Here is a 19501-nt window from a genome sequence, read left to right on the forward strand (position 1 = left end):
CTCTAGGATTGCTCTGGCCTCCTCTTATGCGGCTCTGCTCCTCGTCCTTCCAAACTTGCCACCCTGGCCCCTTGTTAACCCTAGATGATACCAGGCAGCCTTGTTGCATTGACTATTCTCTCAGCCTGTAATGCTCTTTCCCCAAATTGGTGAATTCTATTACTCTTTCAGGTCTTGAACTAATAATTGAGGCTAACTCTGACCAACCTATTTAAACAGCAACTCAACACTCATCTGTTGAAATGCCAGTCCTCCTTGATTTGCTCAACATTTTTTCTTTCTTTTTTTATAGCACTTATTCCTTCTAACTTACTATAATATTTATTTATCACGTCTGTGCTTCCTCCCCTTCCCCGAGAATGTGAGCTTCGCAGGTGCAAGGATCTTTGTCCGTGTTGTTCAGTGATTTATCCTAAGTGCCTAGAACAGTGTCTGACACCATGGATGCACTCAGAAAATACTACTGAACAAATAATTCTATCGCTTGGCATGCTTGCTCTTCCTAGATTCAACGCTGTGTTCAGAAAGCAAACAAACAAACAAAACAGGGCACATGTAAACCCACACCCAGAAAAGAAAAAGAAGTCCAACTCACAGGGTATGTCAGCATGACACACAGCAAGACTCCTTTAGAATCATCTGCCCAAACTATCTCCCTAAGCTCTACTCATAAAATCATTGCAGCTGCTCCTATAATCTCTAAACATTTTATAAAAATCATGCCTGTGATTTCTATTTTTTTACCCTATATTTTCATTTATGCTTTTTAAATTTTTTCAAAAATAGCTCTCAAATCAATCAAGCTGAAATTTGAAAGGATAAAGGAGACAGTGTAGGCTTGCTTAGGGAGAATTTAGGTAGTCTGAAAATAAAATGGTAGAGATCAGGCAGTTGCAAAGTTTCAGTCAGTGAGGGGGAAAAGATCAAACCAGAGAAGAGCCGGGATGTATCATTAAAATATTATCTGATGGGTCACAGCTATGTGAGGACAGGGTACTCTCATATGCAAAGACACAGATTAAGGGTGAGCTCATCAATGAGCCCCTCAACGGTTTGAATAAGGTGAATACAGCCCTGTATCATACATGCAAAAACACAGCACTTCACAGATTAAGATTCTGAACTGGGCACATTTTGTGTGAATAAAGGAATCTGCTATTTCACACATTGGTAATTAACGTGCAGAAATCATTGCCCTGGTGATCATTTCAAAATATATGTAAATATCAAATCATCACATTGCACACCTGAAACGAATACTATGTTATATGTCAATTATACCAAAAAAAAGAAGTCATTGTCCTCAAAAAGTAAGACAAGCAGAAAACGTATTCAATAGTGGCTTTAGGAAGTTTGTGATGCATCAGAGGTGACTACTTCCCTGTAGTCACTCTTCTGGGTTATCACCCTGGAGGATAAGAAAGACATATTCCTTGTTCTGTCAGCTACAGGATACTTGGCAACATAGACAGTTGCATGACGCCATTTTGGCAAAAAACTGTTTTGTATATTTCTCTACCTGCCAAAAATTTAAATTTGCAACCCCTATTCTACATCGTCTCTTGTGTTGTTCTCCTTACCAGGAGTGCCTGGTTCGTTTACCAAAATCTTCTTCTGGAGATATTTTAACTACTAATCTCGCCATGGGGGTAAAACAGTAAAATCTCAACAGCTCATCCGCACTTCTCTGGTAGCAAACAATTTAAATTTAATGCCCAGGAAACACGCTGTTTGAAGTGAAATAGCAACATCACCATAAAATCTAGCAGTTTATGAAAGCTGGATGAACTAACTTGGGTATTATTGACAGAAATTATTGTATCATTAAAGTTACTGACATGGAAAATGAACAAGGTACTAAAATGACTCAATATACTGTCTATTACTAAGAAGGAAAGTCTTCCTGTATGGAAAACCATTATTAAAATTTATGAATACACATCTAATATCAGAATATATTATCTTAAAACATTCATCTCTCAGTCTTTGTGATTACTGCCACCACTTGCTTTAGGCAGAAATAACAGCTATTACATTATTGATGATTCAAAAATTAGTATATTTTTATTAAAATTGTTTGCTGTTCTGTTTAAATATAAACTGTTTAGACTATCAGGACCCATATCTGCGTATATGTAATAAAAATAAGCACTATGTTATGTTCTATTATAGACATATTAAAGCTTTAAAAAGGTACATTCTACAGACATCATAAACTGTAATTTACCGTTCATGTGAATACTACTTTATTAAGATTATATGGAAGCGAGCTTATTTCATAATGGATGATTTTTGTATATTTTTAAGATTCATTATATGTCTTTGGATGACTTCCCCAAGGATCCCCTCTTAAATGAACTAAGATTATTAGAGACTTAAGGTCTGTACTTTACTGGGGGCTGGCTGAGACTTCTAGAACTTTCATCTTCAAAATATAAAATTAATAAAACTCTTTTCAGAATAACATAGCCCTCTCATAAAAGATCTGAAAATAGGACAGAATATCACCTAAATTCACTGGGTTAAATTCAACTCAAAATTAGATGTAGTTTGTTTGTGGGCAAAACATCTCAAAATGAAATTTTTTCATGTTGGAACGAAAGGCACTTTTTAGAAGTATGTTAAGGTAGTATATGTAATGCTGTCATAATATTTCATATAAAGGTTGTATCTTTCCACCATGTGAGAGGTCAACTAAGTTTTTACAAAAAGTTTCTCCCCAGATTTGCAAAAACTGACAAAGATGAGATCTTGTAATAATATTTCAGTATGTCTGTTTTGTAAGCAGACTCAACTACATTAAATATTCTACTTCAGTAAATCCCCATACTGCCTGCCAACACATTTTAATGTTTCTTTTCCTTCAGGAGGGGCCTTTAGAGGGAACCATATACTGAGGATGAGTAATGACCAAGACAAGAAGAGGGACATTTCTGCTGTGGGCATCAGAAGCAAAACTAAAAATAAACTAAGTTCCTTTTCCAGCTGTTGCTTGCAAAACTACATGCATAATGCTCACATTCACCAAGGGAGGCTGAATGGGTTAATGTGACATCACATATTGTTCTGTCATATATAACCATGTCCTGATATAAACATCACTGCTAACATCACAAACAAAAGCCACAGGCACGGCAAGTGGCTCCTGTCTCCTTACCCCTTACAGGGTTGTGTGTTCGGGTGTTTCACTTGTCCTACAACAAAAACATGAATTCTGAAAATCTGAACAATTCGAGGAAGGATGAAAGGCCGTTTACCTGTCTATGATGGCACACATATCAATGCTGACATTCGCAAAACTTCCTGGCCTCCTTTGTGCCACTTCGTATAAATTTACAAGTTGATCATCCACTTGAATGAGCTGCATGCATCCTTGGAATGAAGGCTGAAGGACAGAGTGACTTGAGTTATTCATCTGGTTCCGATAACCTGTGAGAGAGAAAAAAATGGGAATGTTGAATTCTGTGTCCAGCATGCTTCACTAAAATTCCTCTGGGTGTTTTCCCTGACCACAGCCATCGTATCCAACTACTGTGTTTCACTGATCCTTGCTGTTGTACTCAGTGTGGAAGAATGAAGTCTTTTGAGAAAACAGTATTATTTCAGGGGAAGCTGTTAAGGGTTGAACCTAGGCAAATGTTTGTCTCTGGTCTATGTCTATGAAGCATCCTTCATATTTTCTCTTTTGACACCTTCTTTTTCACTCTGTCACATCTCTGTCCATCTGCTCACGGCTATACTTCTTCATGTGACCCTGTCTTCAGAGATCAGGATGTAAAATTTTAGACCTTTCCCAACTATCCAAGCTCCTTCCTTTTATGTCTTTAATATTTACTGTTATTTTCTTAATTCCTCAGAGGTCTGTTATTCGGATGTCAAGAAGCTAAACTTACTATTATCAACTAAGGTGGGTTTCTTTTATAGATTAATATCTAATTCAATCCAAAGAGACATTTGCATTACAAATGATTTCCCAATTTATAAAACCCAAAGAAACATAAAGAGATAAATTTAGGCATAAGGGTCAGCCACATTGCTCTGAATATTCATCTCATATAAGGTACCTAAAATGGTATAGGTAGCATAAGTGATAAGAAGTGAAACTAAAAGCTTAGAAGAATGAATAACAAAACAAAAAAAAGAAAGTTTCTATTAGGGTTAGCAACTACTGGTTCTATTACAGAGTAGGATATATATATACTAAGGTTGAGATCAGATAATTTTAAAAATTTTATTGCAAAGTAACTTTAAAATAGCACCACAAATAAACTTCCTTTATGCCTCTCAATAGAAAAAAATCATAATTCATATTATGCATAGAAAATCTGCAGGCCATATGGAATAACATTTCTTGATCACATTAAATATCTCCACAAAGTCCCCCAAATGAACTTCACCTATCAGAGCAAATTTAAACTGTAGTAATTTGTCTGCTTAAAAATCGTAAGTTATTCACACATTCTTTTCAATCTAATATTATATCTATAGCAAAAAAACAATTTATACAAAATGGGTTGGTATCAGGATGTGCCATTAATTGGATAAAAGGGAATTTTGAATAAAAACATTGTCCAAAAGATGACCATTAAGTGATTTTTTATTTTATTTAAAATATTTATTTATTTTATTTTATTTATTTATTTATTTTCGCTGCACCGGGTCTTAGTTGTGGCATGCAGGATCTCAACTTGCGGCATGTGGGCTTCTTAGTTGTGGCATGCGAACTCTTAGTTGTAGCATGCATACGGGATCTAGTTTCCCCACCAGGGAGCAAACTCGGGCCCCCTGCATTGGGAGCGCGGAGTCCTACCCACTGGACCACCGAGTACGGAGTCCTACCCACTGGACCACCAGGGAAGTCCCCGTTAAGTGATTTTTTTTTAAATGTCCTATTCTGTTTGACTAGTAATAGTAGTTTAGAACAATAGAAATCTCCTTCTCCCTTTATTAATGGGTTACAATAATTAAAATCTAATAATTATCAATTGAATCCTTTTTAAGGATTAATCACAGAAGTGTATACAATCATTTTCCATCAACATAGTAATATGTAAAAATATGATTATACTTAATTTCTTGGCTTAAAAATAAATAAGGCTCTATTTCAATGTCAAACATATGGCTTTTTTTTTTTCTTTTCTCTTTTCTGAGTCACTTTTTTTTTTTTTTTTCATTTGCATTGACTTAATCCTCTCAGAAAATTGCTGGTCTTAGCTAAGTGGTCTATTTAGACTAGCTATATGCATACATATGATTTTCACTCTGTCTAATCAAGATAAAATTGAATGGAGTTTAATGTCTAAACTTAGCAAAGAGAAAACATCCAGCTGTAACTTTACTGACTATTCTTAACATGACAATCATATGATTCTGTTTTTTGAATACTTGGGAGTCTCTAAATATCCACACTTGCTTTGAAGTATTCCAAAATGGGGACATCTATTGTGAGAACAAGACCTTCTCAGAAGCAAGGCAGCTGCATAACACACAGATCACTATCAAATGGGTAGAGTTAAGTTCATAAAACAAGACTTCATCAGTCACTCATAACTTAATGTTGGTTGGCCCTGATGAATTCTGGAGTTTGAAATTGTCAATTCCTTTCATTTTCTACACGGGATACATTCTAGGAGAAGATAATTATAGTACAAACTACTACATGTCCATTATAATGTAGCCATGGAGCCTCATGGCTCATGAAGAGGCTGTCAGTAATGACTGAAAGGAAGGTGAGGAAGCAATATTACTGGAAATGGAAGAAAACTGGATCATTGCTGTGTTGCAGTGGAAAGTTTAGCAAAACTGTGATAATGTGGAAAGGAAAACACTGTACTTAATGAACTGCATAACCTAGCTAAGGACATTTCCACACAGAGTACTCTGGCGTCTTCTCTTTGTTTATAGTAAAAGGGAAAAAGAAGAGAGAAAAACTAAAGACAAACTCCTAAATATAAGGAAGCTAGGTCTTGATGGATTTGAAAATAAAATATTTTCTTAATTTCAGTCTCTCCAGATGTTGAACGCAAAAAAATTAAGAAATCACTTCATGGCAAATTTCTACTACCAGGAAAACATGATCTAAAGATGATAATGAGGTGTGGCTATAAAATCCATATCAAGACCTCAGAAATATCTTAGATGGTGCCTCCAAGAACCATTCATTCAGACAAATTAACTTCTAGCCAGCTTACCGGTATGTCTCACAGAGCCTCTGAGTTAAACAATAATGGTTCTAATAATCTTATGGACATTTTCCCCTCAGCATGTCAGCGGAAGCCCAATGTGAAAAAGAGCTTATCTTTATGAAAGTGTGGATATGGCTTTTGTTTAATGAAGTAAAGCTAAACAGCATTCATAGGAAGCCTACATATTTTTAAGAGAACTGTACTAGTAGAATGTTGACCACTCCCTTATAGTTAGCAATGGGTTAAAGATGTTGAGTCTCTGGTACTGAAATTCCGGGTGCTCTAACACCCTCCTACGCTTGAAATGGAGGACAGCATATTATTATTTATTTCTGTTATTGTTCCTGTATGTACAAATATAATTTCAGTAAAAAATCTTAGTGTAATAGTGTCTGTGATACTTTCAGTGACTAAAGCTTAGGATTTAACCTACTTAGTAGATTAACAGCAGGACTGACTGGAGAAAAAAATTTGCAGCTGGGATTTTGAGGGTCAGAAATGAATAGATATAAAATGGATAGAGGGTTAAACTCAACTAAAATTTGCCAAGTTATAAAAATTAAAAACAGGAAAAAAGTAAACTTTTACTTGTTTTGGCTTAGACCTTTAAATTTATTATATCTATGAATTTGAAATAAAAAATACAATGTCTATACATGGGTTGTAGTTACTGGTGATCTGACGATATGTTGTAATACCCACAGTGAATTGTAATTGTGTCATTCTCAATTGCATCTATCAGTGAACTGGGTCATTATAATTATGTTACCTTACTGGCATGTTTGAGATTTCCATTTCAAGACTTGGCATATAAAAACTTTATCCTGATTTGAAGTCCTTTCAGCATTTAGTTATTCTTGTTGACAAAAGAAACACATGCGTTTTCAAGGTTTTAAAATTTTAACTCAGATATACGTTAGTGAAAAGCATGCTGGTATTTGTTTTGACATTAAAATGCCAATCTAAGTTGTTGTAAATTATATGGTAACTTGATGGGACAAGAAAAACAAACAACAGGCAACAGGGCTGCATATTTTACATGTCTAAAACTACATGTATACAAGATGTCTCTATTTATACTTATTTTAAAGTTGGGAAGTTTAGGAGGTTAGAAAGGCTGGTAGAATGCTGTAAAGATGCTAAAAACCATTTAGGCTTTTCCTTTTAAAATAACCTTGGAATATTGTGCAAAGCGTCTACTAATATCTGTTTACCAAATCTTCCTAAAGAATTCACCCTGGTGGGGTTGGGCCCAAGCAAGCAGTGTGTTAGAGTGAGCCAGGAGTGAGCCCAGTGGTGCTTGGTGCCTGCAGTAAGGACAGCCAAGCACATGCCCATCTGGCACGGCTCGGAGACTGACTACAATACAGGTTGATTGAGCAAATAAATAAATAGATTGACGATAGTGCGAGCCAGGTTCACGTTGTCAGGAAAGGAGGGTGCAAATGAAAAGAGGGAGATCTTGAATGGATCCTATGGGTTTGGATTGGAATTTAATCTATAAGTGTGCACTTGTGGTTTTCAGTATATACATATAGAAATAAATCTAGATGGAATTGTGTATATACTCAATATACAGGTGGTTTCTACCACCCACTGAAGATGGTCCAGAGAAGGATTATACCCAGAAGAAATGAGTCCCTTTACAGTTCAGATCTCAGTTTCTCTACTGAATAAAAACAGGACTCTGGAGAAAGGCTGATCCTAGAGCTGGGTCACAGAAAGCACAATATGAGCCTGGAACATTTTGCTGCCCAGGAAAGTAAGTAAGTGCTCAAGGAACGATGGTGTCATGTCAGAATGACATAGGGGCCAGTCTTAAGAGGGCTCCTACTGCTCCTATCTGGACAATTTTAAAACAAAATAAATAATTTGAGCATCAGAAAGATACTTTGAGTATCAAAAGAAAGGAAGGAAGGAAGGGAGGGAGGGAGGGAGGGAGGGAGGAGGGAAATAAGAGCAAAAGGAAATAATTTATAGATATATTTCATCGAATAACAGGAATCCATGAGTCCACCTGCATAAAAATGAATAAACAGGAGAATAGAAATATCTTCCTGTGATAACTAACAAATGTAAAAAGCATGTTGGAATTAGAAAGGTACAATCTGGCAACCATCATAGTAGTAATTAATCCAGGCAAGAAATATTAACTGATGCTCGAGTGAGTGGGTGAAATTTGGATGATGAACAGTCTCAAAGTGTCTCCCTATGAATATATTCACTAATTTCAAAGGGGAAAGTAGTCATTTTACAGCAAAGAAGCCTGGCAGACATCTTTGTAATCAAATGATCAAAGTTATCACCACCAGTAACAGGACCCACTGACACTGGGACACCTGATAGGTTGCAATGAGAAGAATGCAATGACTCCTGGTGGTACTCCTGCCCAAGACACATATCCTAGGTCCAACCATGAGAGAACATCTGACAGACTCAAACTGAGAGGATCTTCAGGAATGATAAGGTTGTGAAAGCCAACAAACAGCTGAGACTCTGATCTCAATCAGCAGAGACTGGAGAGGCAGGAAAACAGGGTGTAACATGTGATCCCAGACTGGGTCTTTTACTGTAAAGGACGTTACTGGACAAGTGACAAAACTTGAATGAGTTCTCTGAGTGAAAGTTATACTGGTGGCTTTTGAACTGTTCTTGAAAACTTTTTTTTCACATTTTTAAATTGTTTGAGAATAAAAACTAATTTTAAAAAGATTATGATCCATTTGACATGAGATGGTGCTTGACGCTAAACATGCCATTCGAGAACCTTATTTTGGATTAAATTATTTCCCAATAAAAGGAAATTATCCTGTCTCCATTTCCCCATGTCCCACTCTATTCCACTTTAATCTGCTTTCAGTACCCATGAATTGTCAATTAAATTGCTCTTCCTAATTTCAGTGGTCATTTTCAGGTAACCAAAGGACATCTTTTACCCTTTAGCTAGACCTCCCGGTGGGATTTAACACTTGATCCTCATTTTATGTTCTATGTTACCAGGCCAGGGTGACTTTTGTGGCCTTAAAAGACTGAATATTCTGAATCCTGCCCACATTCCAATTTCAATTCATATCCCTCTTAGCCAGATTTTTAGATCTAGGGAGTTCCTAAACCCTAAAAATATTAGGACACATGCAAACACTCAAATCCCCTTCCAAGATTTAAAAATTAAAACAATATTAGTTAAACCATTAAATAAGTATAAGAAAATTCTACAAAAGATTATTTTCCCTCAGTATATACTTTATGCTTCAAATAAATTTGTCACATTTAAAAATGGTTCTGTTATGGGCTTCCCTGGTGGCGCAGTGGTTGAGAGTCCACCTGCCGATGCAGGGGACACGGTTCGTGCCCTGGTCCAGGAAGATCCCACATGCCGCGGAGCAACTAAGCCCGCGAACCACAACTACTGAGCCCGTGTGCCACAACTACTGAGCCCGTGTGCCACAACTACTGAAGCCTGCGCACCTAGAGTCCGTGCTCCGCAACGAGAGAAGCCACCGCAATGAGAAGCCCGCACACCTCAACGGAGACCCAATGCAGCCAGAAATGAATAAAAATAAAATAAATAAATTTATAAAAAAGCAAAACAAAACAAAAAAACGGACTCCTGGGCTTCCCTGGTGGTGCAGTGGTTGAAAGTCCGCCTGTCGATGCAGGGAACACGGGTTCGTGCCCCAGTCCGGGAAGATCCCACATGCCGCGGAGCGGCTGGGCTCATGAGCCATGGCCGCTGAGCCTGCGCATCCGGAGCCTGTGCTCCGCAACGGGAGAGGCCACAACAGTGAGAGTCCACAGCAGTGAGAGGCCCATGTACCGCAAAAAAAAAAAAAAAAAAAAAAAAAAAAATGGTTCTGTTGTATTTTGGGGTGACTACTAGCTCTCAAATTAAATGCTTTAAGATGTCTATTCCTACCCCCCTCAAAAAAATCTGAATCACTTTGATGTACAACTGAAACTGACACAACTATACTTCAGTTAAAAAAAAGTGCCTATTCTTGCTCACTGTGCTTCAGCCACCCCCATTCTCTTGCCTGTGCTCTAGGAAAACCAAGACCTTTCTGCCTGGAATTTTCTTCCCACTTGCAGTTTTCATGGCTGACTTACGATTCAGGTCAGCTCGAATATCACCTTCTGAGAGGGGGCCTTCCAAGACCACTCTACTTAAAATTATTCTATCCACTTTCTCATTCCAGTTCCTCAGCTACTTATTTCTTGTCATAGAATTTGTCACAATTTATAATTATCTGGATTGGTTTATTTACTTACACGTGTGTGTGTTTCTGAATGTGTTTTTCTCCCCTTTAGTATAATAGTTTCATGACAGCAATTGTATTGTCTTATTTCTCTATGAATTAAAAAAAAACATATTTGTTGAGAAAAACACACATAGCATAAAATTTACCAATCTATTTACATTAGAACAATCCATAGGATATAAGGGAGATATTCAAGATACAAAGTATCTATTATAAAGTTTGGAAATAAATTATTTTTCAACAGATTGAAGCTCTCCTTTATAACATAATATAATCTCCATTTTTCGGGCTTTATTGACTCCTCTGTATTTGTTAGGTGAATGATCAAGTGGGTGAATATGTTTGCATTTTTATCCTGGAATGAGGTGATATCTAACCTTGCATCTGCACTTCCTTCAGGACTCTGTTTCAGTTACCTTATCAGAGAGGCCTTCTCTGATCACCAGTTAAATAACATTCCCCCACCCCCTTGATGCTCTATCTCCCTTATCTGATTCATTTTTCATAAGTCTTATCACCACATTATATATTTTTGTTTACTGTTTTTTCTCCTTTTACTGGAATGTACCCTCCATGAGACTTTGACTCCTAGATCTCTTACATAGTAGGGGCTCAAACATTGTCTACTGAATGAACAAAAAGCCACTGAAGAATTTTGAGCAAGGAAATAACTTAATCAATTTGTATTATGTTATTTTCTCTCTGGTGGAGATAGGAATAAGCTGGTAGAAGGAAAACAGGAGATAAGGATTGTTTTACAAAAGAGTCATTGGATAAATTACAAATTCTTATCTAAACTATGTCAATAAAGCTGATGTAGAGGGAATGGATGAAAAATATTTCATAGGAAGATATGACAGAACTGGCTGATCTACTGGATATGAGTACTGTACAGAGAGAGAGAGACGATTAGAATGACTCAGATTTCTGGGTGAGCAACTACATGGATGCTTTTGCCTCAATGAAAAAGAAGATGCAGGAAAAGCATCAGGTCTTTAAGGAGTGGAATGAAAGGAGAGGAGAGGAGGAAGGATAGTGGGTGGTTCTGATGAGTTCAAAGCTAGCCTTTTCAAGTCTGAAGTACCACTGGGATATCTAAGGTAAAATATTTAATCCATAGATTAATATTAATATCTGGACATCAGGAGAGGGATCAGAATTTGAGGAAGTTTTTCAGTCACTATGCTATGGAGGTGGAGGAGATCGTATAAAGAAATTGTATAGTGCACTAAGCAAAGAACTTCAAGGCTGGAACTCCAGAAATAATTTACATATCAGTGGTAGAAGCAGGAAAATAAACTAGTGAATAAAACTGAGAAAGAGGTAGAAGAAAAACCAAGGAGTGATATTAAGGAAGTGAAGGAATGATTAACAATATCAAAGATCACAGAATCCAAATTACATGAAGACTTAGGGCTTGACTTGGGTTTACCATTTAGATCAATGGGAAACTGGAAAAGTGGGTGTGGGTAACAAATTGCATTGTTTAAAAAGCACACAACATGTGGGAGAGCAGAAAGCACAGTGCTCCTAACATTCCATTATCAAACAGTCGTCTACTAATGAAAGGCTAACTAACATCTTTGGAGGTGATTTTTATGAGTTAATTTTAATTTTGTAAATTATTTAATATAATCTGTTGGCTTTTTCAAATTTAGGATGTCATTTATGTTTATTACATTTATGTTTATCTACTGTTTATAATAAATGAGTAGTAGATATTAAGAATTTTGTCTCTATCAATTTTTTCCCCCTGGGGAAATTAATTAAATGCTCTGTTTCTTATTTCTTTATGTACAAAATAGGAAAACTTACAATAGTTTATAAAACTGATGAAATGTATAAGCACAGGAGGTTGTTGTAAAGAATTAGTAAGACTATAACTACAAAGTAAGTGCCTAGAAAATGCCCAGAGTATACACCAAAGAGATCCAGAAATCAACATCATCACCATTTCTATCATTTCAAATGGTTTATATTATTTCAATTGTCTTTGTATTTATCAGAGATCCAAAACTATGTTATTTTTTATCCTTAAGAATGTTAAAATCTCATTAGGAAGACAGGTCTCTGAACATAATTGTACTAAAAATGTTACTGCCTATCCAAATGAGTAAGTAAAATGCAAGTAATGGAAGAGTTTGAGAAGACCATTCTCACTCCTTGAATATTTTATCTCTTTCCTTGGCTAACAGAATATTATATTGTCCCAGGTTTTCTTTATACTTTTCTAGCAATATCTTTTCAATTTCATTTACCGATTGCTTGCCTCCTACCTGGTGTATAAATGTAGGAGTTCATCAAAGTTTGTCCTGGGCCATGTCGGTTTTCTTGGTAGTCTCTCCACAATAATAGCATTACCCAAACGCACTGCCTGAACTACCAACTATATGAGTAGGTCTCCAATGATATCTCCATCACAGGTCTTTCTTCTGAGCTGAGGACTAATGTATCCAGAGGTTCTTGGACTTCCCCATTCTAATATTTAACACATGTTCAAAACTCAAGATATATTGTTCTTGATCCCAGGTGGTATTTTGTCATTGTCCCTATACCAGCAGTCACTCAAAAAGTCAACTTCAATTTCCTCATCTAAAATGTTGCACATATTAAACAATCAAGAGTAATCCCTGGCACCTCCATCCTCACTCCCTGTATGCATAATCACATCGTGTCAGTTCCATCTTTTAAATAATCCTCAGTCTCTTCATGACCATCTGAAATCAGACTATCACACCTTCTCCACCACCCACTTCCAATCCATCTCCAGCATGAAGCCTAAGTGATCCGTATTAAAAATATTAATCTGATCATGTTACAACGTGATCAAGGAGTCTTTTATTTATTTGATAAAATGAATTAATAGGATGTTTTTAAAATTTCCAAGGTTTTTCTTTCCCTCTAACGTTCTAGTTTTCCAAATGCAAAATATATTTATAGTGATATACAAAACATGGGTTCTTACATTATGAAAACAAAATTTTATTTCTTTTTAAAAATAGTATTTATCAGTTTAACTTTATTTAATTAAAATTAATTTAATATAATTTATTGGACCACTTAGGAAGCTAGATTAATTTAAAATATGTATATATATATATTTTTAAATTTCTTTATTGGAGTATAATTGCTTTACAGTGTAAAATATGTATATTTTAGAATATTTAAAAATATATAAACATTAGTATCAATATATTGTTTTAAAAAGTTTATCAAAACTTTATTGCCTTAGCAAGATCAAAAATTTTCAAATAAAAGTATTTGTGAATCTCCCCTCCTATCCTCATACAATACTCATAAGATAAGTAAAGTGTATTTATACCAAAATTAGCTTAAATTTAGAAGATACTGGACATATTTCTATGAGTGTCTTTTAATAATCATGAAGAAAATTACAAGAACATAGAAAAATAAAAGGAAATCAGAGAAGCAGACTACATATGTTAAAAAATTGGGATAGTTAGCAATTTGCATATCAAATTGTACAATATGATTTTAAAAGCCATTGTTGCCCCAGGGCCACCATAAAAAGAAGAGCAGAATTACCAAACGGAATAATTTAACTCTTTTATGTCTTTTTTTAAATGTTAAGTGAATTTCGGAAAACTTAGTTGTGTATTCGTATAGAGAGAGTGCAAAATGCAAAATAAAAGACTTTTACATTTGATAACTTTGATTCTTTATGACCGTTCCCTTTAGTGTATGTAACACATAAAACAGACAAGTACATTCATACATTCACAAAATAAAATAATATTGTCTTCTTGATCCTTCTGTATAAGCTGTTCGTTGACTACTGTGGAATAATACAATATTTTGTAAAATACAATCTTAGTGGTCAGGAGTATGGGCTGCAGAACAGCAGAATTGGCTGGAATCCCAGTCCTGCATATATTAGTTACATAGTTATGCCTTGACTAGGTCACTTGGCTTTTGTTTAATGTATTTTTTAAATTAAATTGTATATATTTAGGGTGTACAACATTATGTTTTAATATATATCTAAATAGTGAAGTGATTATTACTGTCAAGCTAATTAACACATCCATCTCCTCAGAGAGTTACCAATTTTTGTTGTGTGGTGATAGGACCTGAAATCTGTTCTCTTAGCAAATTTCCACTATACAATATGATTAATTATAATATGATTAACACCATGCTGTACATTAGATCTCTCTCTAGACTTACAATCCTACATAACTGTGTATTTGCATCCTTTGACCAACATCTTCCCCTTTCCCCTACCTCCCCCTGTCTGGTCTTAACTTCAGTTTCTTCAGTTGAAGAACAGGATTAATAATACCCAATTCATGCGGTTTTTGTAAACATTAAATAAAATACTATAAGAAAAGCACCTAGCACAGTGACTGGCACTCAGTAGGTGCTCAATAATGGTAATTATTATCATTAGGAGCCTGTTAAATGCATGGCTTTGATTAAATAACATGGTAATTTCTCACTTTTAAAAGTATTTTGATATTTGAGAGATTTGTTTTATACTGTAAAGAAAATTAGAAATTAGTTTCTCATCACTCCTATAAATAGTCCCATTTTAAAAGCCTATGTAGTTTTTAATATTTTGAGGGGGGAGGACTCTGCCTTTATTAGTATTTTTACATGTGAAAAAGGAAAATGTGCATGTAAACTAGAATCACAATTATCTGCATTACCATAATATCTATAATCCAAAATACTAGGAAATCAAGGCAATTTCTCCCTGGCTTTGGAATGCTTCTAAATATGACTATATTTGATATTCTGGAAATTAACTTCAAATCAATACAAAGCCAAATTGTGTTGCTTTAAAACTGGATAGGCAAGAAATTTTCAACCTGTGTTGGCTTTGGTGCTTAGAAGGGTGCTTGGCCCAAAATAGGAGTCCATGACCTATCCTTTTTCCTCCTCCTTCCCTTCTACTTGGTGTTACAATTATTGTTATTGATGATGATGTTATTACCCTTGATGTGATCTTTTGAGACTTCAAAGTTCTGCACTCTGTACAATGATGGTGCTTTTCTTCAGTTGTGATAATGTTTCCATGTTCATCAATGAAGTCTGATGTTAGAGTTTGAAGGTAAAATATTGGGTTGGCCAAAACGTTTGTTTATTTTCTTCCGTAAGTTGGCTCTTGTAGCACTTAGTTTTAACTTCATTCAAAACAATTTTGTTAGACTGTATGTGACAGCTATCATATCAGCGTGCATTTAAAAAAAGACTTATCAAAATTGGTGAATTTTTGCATAGTCATTTTAATATTGAAGATGGAAGAAAAAAGGCAAGATTTTCAGTACATTATGCTTTATTTTAAGAAAAGGAAAAGCACAACCGAAATGCACAAAAAGTTTTGTGCAGTGTATGCAGAAGGTGCTGTGACTGATTGCACGTGTCAAAAGTGGTTTGCAAAGTTTCGTGCAGGAGATTCCACACTGGACGATGCTCCACATTTGGGTAAACCAGATGAAGCTGATAGTGATCAAATCGAGACATTAACTGAGAACTATCAATGTTATACCACATGGGAGACAGCTGACATACTCAAAATATCCAAATCAAGCTTTGAAAATCATTTGCACCAGCTTGGTTATGTGAGTCACTTTGATGTTTGGGCTCCACATAAATTAAGTGGAAAAAACCTTCTTGACCATATTTCCACAGGCAATTCTCTACTGGAACATAATGAAAACTTTCCGTTTTTAAAACAAATTGTGACGGGCAATGAAAAGCGGATACTGTACAATAACGTGGAACAGAAGAGATCGTGGGGCAAGTGAAATGAACCACCACCACCACACCAAAAGCCGATCTTCATCCAAAGAAGGTGATGTTATGTATATGTTGGGATTGGAAGGGAGTCCACTATTATGAGCTCCTTCCAGAAAATGAAACGATTAATTCCAACACGTACTGCTCCCAAGTAGACCAACTGAAAGCAGCACTCGATGAAAAGCATCCAGAATTAGTCAACAGAAAATGCATAATCTTCTATCAGGACAACACAAGACCGCATGTTTCTTTGATGACGAGGCAAAACTGCTACAGCTGGGCTGGAAAGTTCTGATTCATCCACCATATTCAGCAGACATTGCACCTTCGGGTTTCCATTTATTTAGGTCTTTACAAAATTCTCTTAATGGAAAAAGTTTCAATTCCATGGAAGACTGTAAAAGGCACCTGGAACAGTTCTTTGCTCAAAAAGATAAAAAGTTTTGGGAAGATGGAATTATGAAATTACCTGAAAAATGGCAGAAGGTAGTGGAACAAAAGGGTGAATATGTTGCTCAATAAAGTTCTTGGTGAAAATAAGTCTTTTATTTTTACTTACAAACCAAAGGCAATTTTTGGCCAACCCAATACTTTTTAGAATGCTTCAAATTTCACTAACTCAATACTCTCCAAAAATAATAATTTTCGGGCTTCCCTGGTGGTGCAGTGGCTGAGAGTCTGCCTGCCAATGCAGGGGGCATGGGTTCGTGCCCCGGTCTGGGAAGATCCCACATGCAGCGGAGCGGTTGGGCCTGTGAGCCATGGCCTCTGAGCCTGCGCGTCTGGAGCCTGTGCTCCACAACGGGAGATGCCACAACAGTGAGAAGCACGCGTACCACAAAAAAAAAATAATAATAATAATAATTTTCCCCAAAATGTCAACACTGTCTGAGTTACTAAAAAAAGACTTGTTGTATATAAATACATTTGTAAAACTTCTACCACATCTCAATTTTTTAACATAACACAAATTCTCTGCTATGAGAATTTATTTAACAACATTTAACGTTCAAGAATAACATACTGTAGAGTATTCAGGAAAGAGATACAAATAAATAAATCTCTAGATAATTCCATTTCCTATGATACAGCAAAGTGAGGAGCCTGAAACTTACTTTTTCAGTTCAAAACACATAGAAATGCTAGATAAAATGTAACACACATCCTTTAAATTATATCTCTATGTATCCAATAAGGTAGGAGAAACTTTCAGGGGGGGTGAAAGAAAGAAAGAGGGCTTCCCTGGTGGCGCAGTGGTTGAGAGTCCACCTGCTGATGCAGAGGACACGGGTTTGTGCCCCGGTCCGGGAGGATCCCACATGCTGCACAGCGGCTAGGCCCGTGAGCCATGGCCGCAGAGCCTGCGTGTCCGGAGCCTGTGCTCCACAACAGGAGAGGCCACAACAGTGAGAGGCCCATGTACCGTAAAAAAAAAAAAAAAGAAAGAAAGAAAGGGAAAACTCTAAACTACAGGGTACCTGATGATACTGGGCTGTTAGTATTCAGAGGGTATTTGCTAATCTTTGTAATGCAGAAGTTTGGATTTTAAAGGCCAAGCAGAATTAGAAATCAAGTGTTGGACTTGTGCAAGGAATAGGAACACCCCTCCTTGTCCACGCCCCCACACTAGCACATAAAGCCTAAAAATGCTAAAATTGCAGTTGAAGCAGATACTGGAGAAAAATTCACTAGTCAGCAAAGAGAAGTGACAAGGAAACTTGTCTCTGTTTTACTGGCCTATAGAAAAAAAATGAAAAAGAAGTTACTTTCTGAAAATTCATAAGCCACAGGCTTGCTCAACAAAATTATGGCTTTCAAATTTACTCTGGCTAGTAGGGTATAACCCCCAAGCCAAGAAATTAAAATACAGAAAGTAGTTCTAAATTGCTATCTTTTGAAGGAGGCATAAATCCTCTCTGGATTGACTCTGGAATTACAAGATTCCTGAAGATAAAAGCCAGAGAAATTTAAACTCATAATTTAAAGATGCAAAACATAAGAAAACAAGCATAATGAACAAGATTCAGCAGAAACATCACACATAAAAATTTGGCTCCTACAGATTTCAGGTAAATTTTAAGATTGAGAATATGGTAAAACATTCAAAAATTATTTAAAGAAATAAAAGGTGGAACAAAATATATAAGAAAGGAATGAGCTAATATTAAAAAGAACCAGTCAGATTTGATAAATAACCAAATAGATTCTCCAAGAAAAAAAAATACATTATTGAAATTAGAAACTCATTAGTTGTGTTAAGCAGATGAGACAAAGCTATAGAATGTATTTGTGAATTGAAAGATAGATTGGACATCTAGTAGTCTAGGAGAAAAAGTGATTAAAAATATTAAATACAAATATTAACATGTGGAGGATGAAATGAGGTCTAACATATATTTAATTAACATTTCAGAAGGAGAGAAAAGAGAGAATTATGGACAAGGAATTCAAACATAGAATGTCTAAGAGTTTTCCAGAACTGACTAAAAATTTAGATTCAGGGAGGACAATAATTTCCAAACAAGATTTTTTAAAAAAATCAATCTTACACACAATGGTGTAAGAGCAAGTCGCCAAGGAGCATAAAAATAAGCAAGAGAGAAGACAGATTACTCCTAAGAAACAATATTAAAGCAGACGGGAAACTTGTTAACAAGGGGAAACAAAAGGTAGAATGCAACAGAATAACTGAAAGTGCTGAAAGAAAACAAAATTCCAATCTAGAATTGTACAGCAAGCTACACTAGCAAAAGCAAGAAGGTGAAATTAAGATATTTTCAGAAAAACGAAAATTGAAGCAGGTTACCAACAGACCCTGATTAGAAACCATTAAAAGTAGAGAATGTGTGTCAAATGGAAAGGAAATAAGTCCAGAAAGAGGAGAAACACAGGAAGGCACAGTAAGAGAAAAAACTGGCAAACATGGGAAAACCTAAAAATACAGTGACTACATAAAAATAAATTTATAAAAATGGTAATACTGAAGTTAAAAAAGAGGTAGAACAAAATTGCAGGACCAAAGTAGGATACAGGATGGTAGAGGATGAGCACAGTTATGTTACGCCAAGTGTCGTGGACTGTATATTATCCCCCTCAAAATTCATATGTTAAAGCCCCAACCTCCAATGTGACTGTTTGGAGATGGGGCCTTTAGGTGGTACTTAAGGTTAAATGAGGTCATGAGGGCAGGCCCCAATCCCATAGGACTGGTGTCCTTATAAGAAGAGGGAGAGACCCAGAGATCGCTCTCTCTCCCTATGTGCCCAAAGGAAAGGTCATGTGAAGGTGTGGTGA

At 36.0% G+C, this 19501-nt stretch overlaps 1 protein-coding gene across 3 annotated transcripts in view; it reads right to left on the reverse strand.

Moving 5' to 3' along the window:
* The window catches only part of CNTNAP2 (contactin associated protein 2), a 2034513-nt gene that overhangs the window by 870298 nt on the left and 1144714 nt on the right, over positions 1-19501 (reverse strand). For all 3 annotated transcript variants that reach the window (XM_060305187.1, XM_060305186.1, XM_060305185.1), the window contains exon 11: positions 3258-3429. In XM_060305187.1, the coding sequence (XP_060161170.1) occupies positions 3258-3429 (172 nt within the window). The remainder of the gene's footprint in view (positions 1-3257; positions 3430-19501) is intronic.

The sequence above is a fragment of the Globicephala melas genome, chromosome 9 (genome assembly GCF_963455315.2).
Source record: "Globicephala melas chromosome 9, mGloMel1.2, whole genome shotgun sequence".
NCBI lineage: Eukaryota > Metazoa > Chordata > Mammalia > Artiodactyla > Delphinidae > Globicephala > Globicephala melas.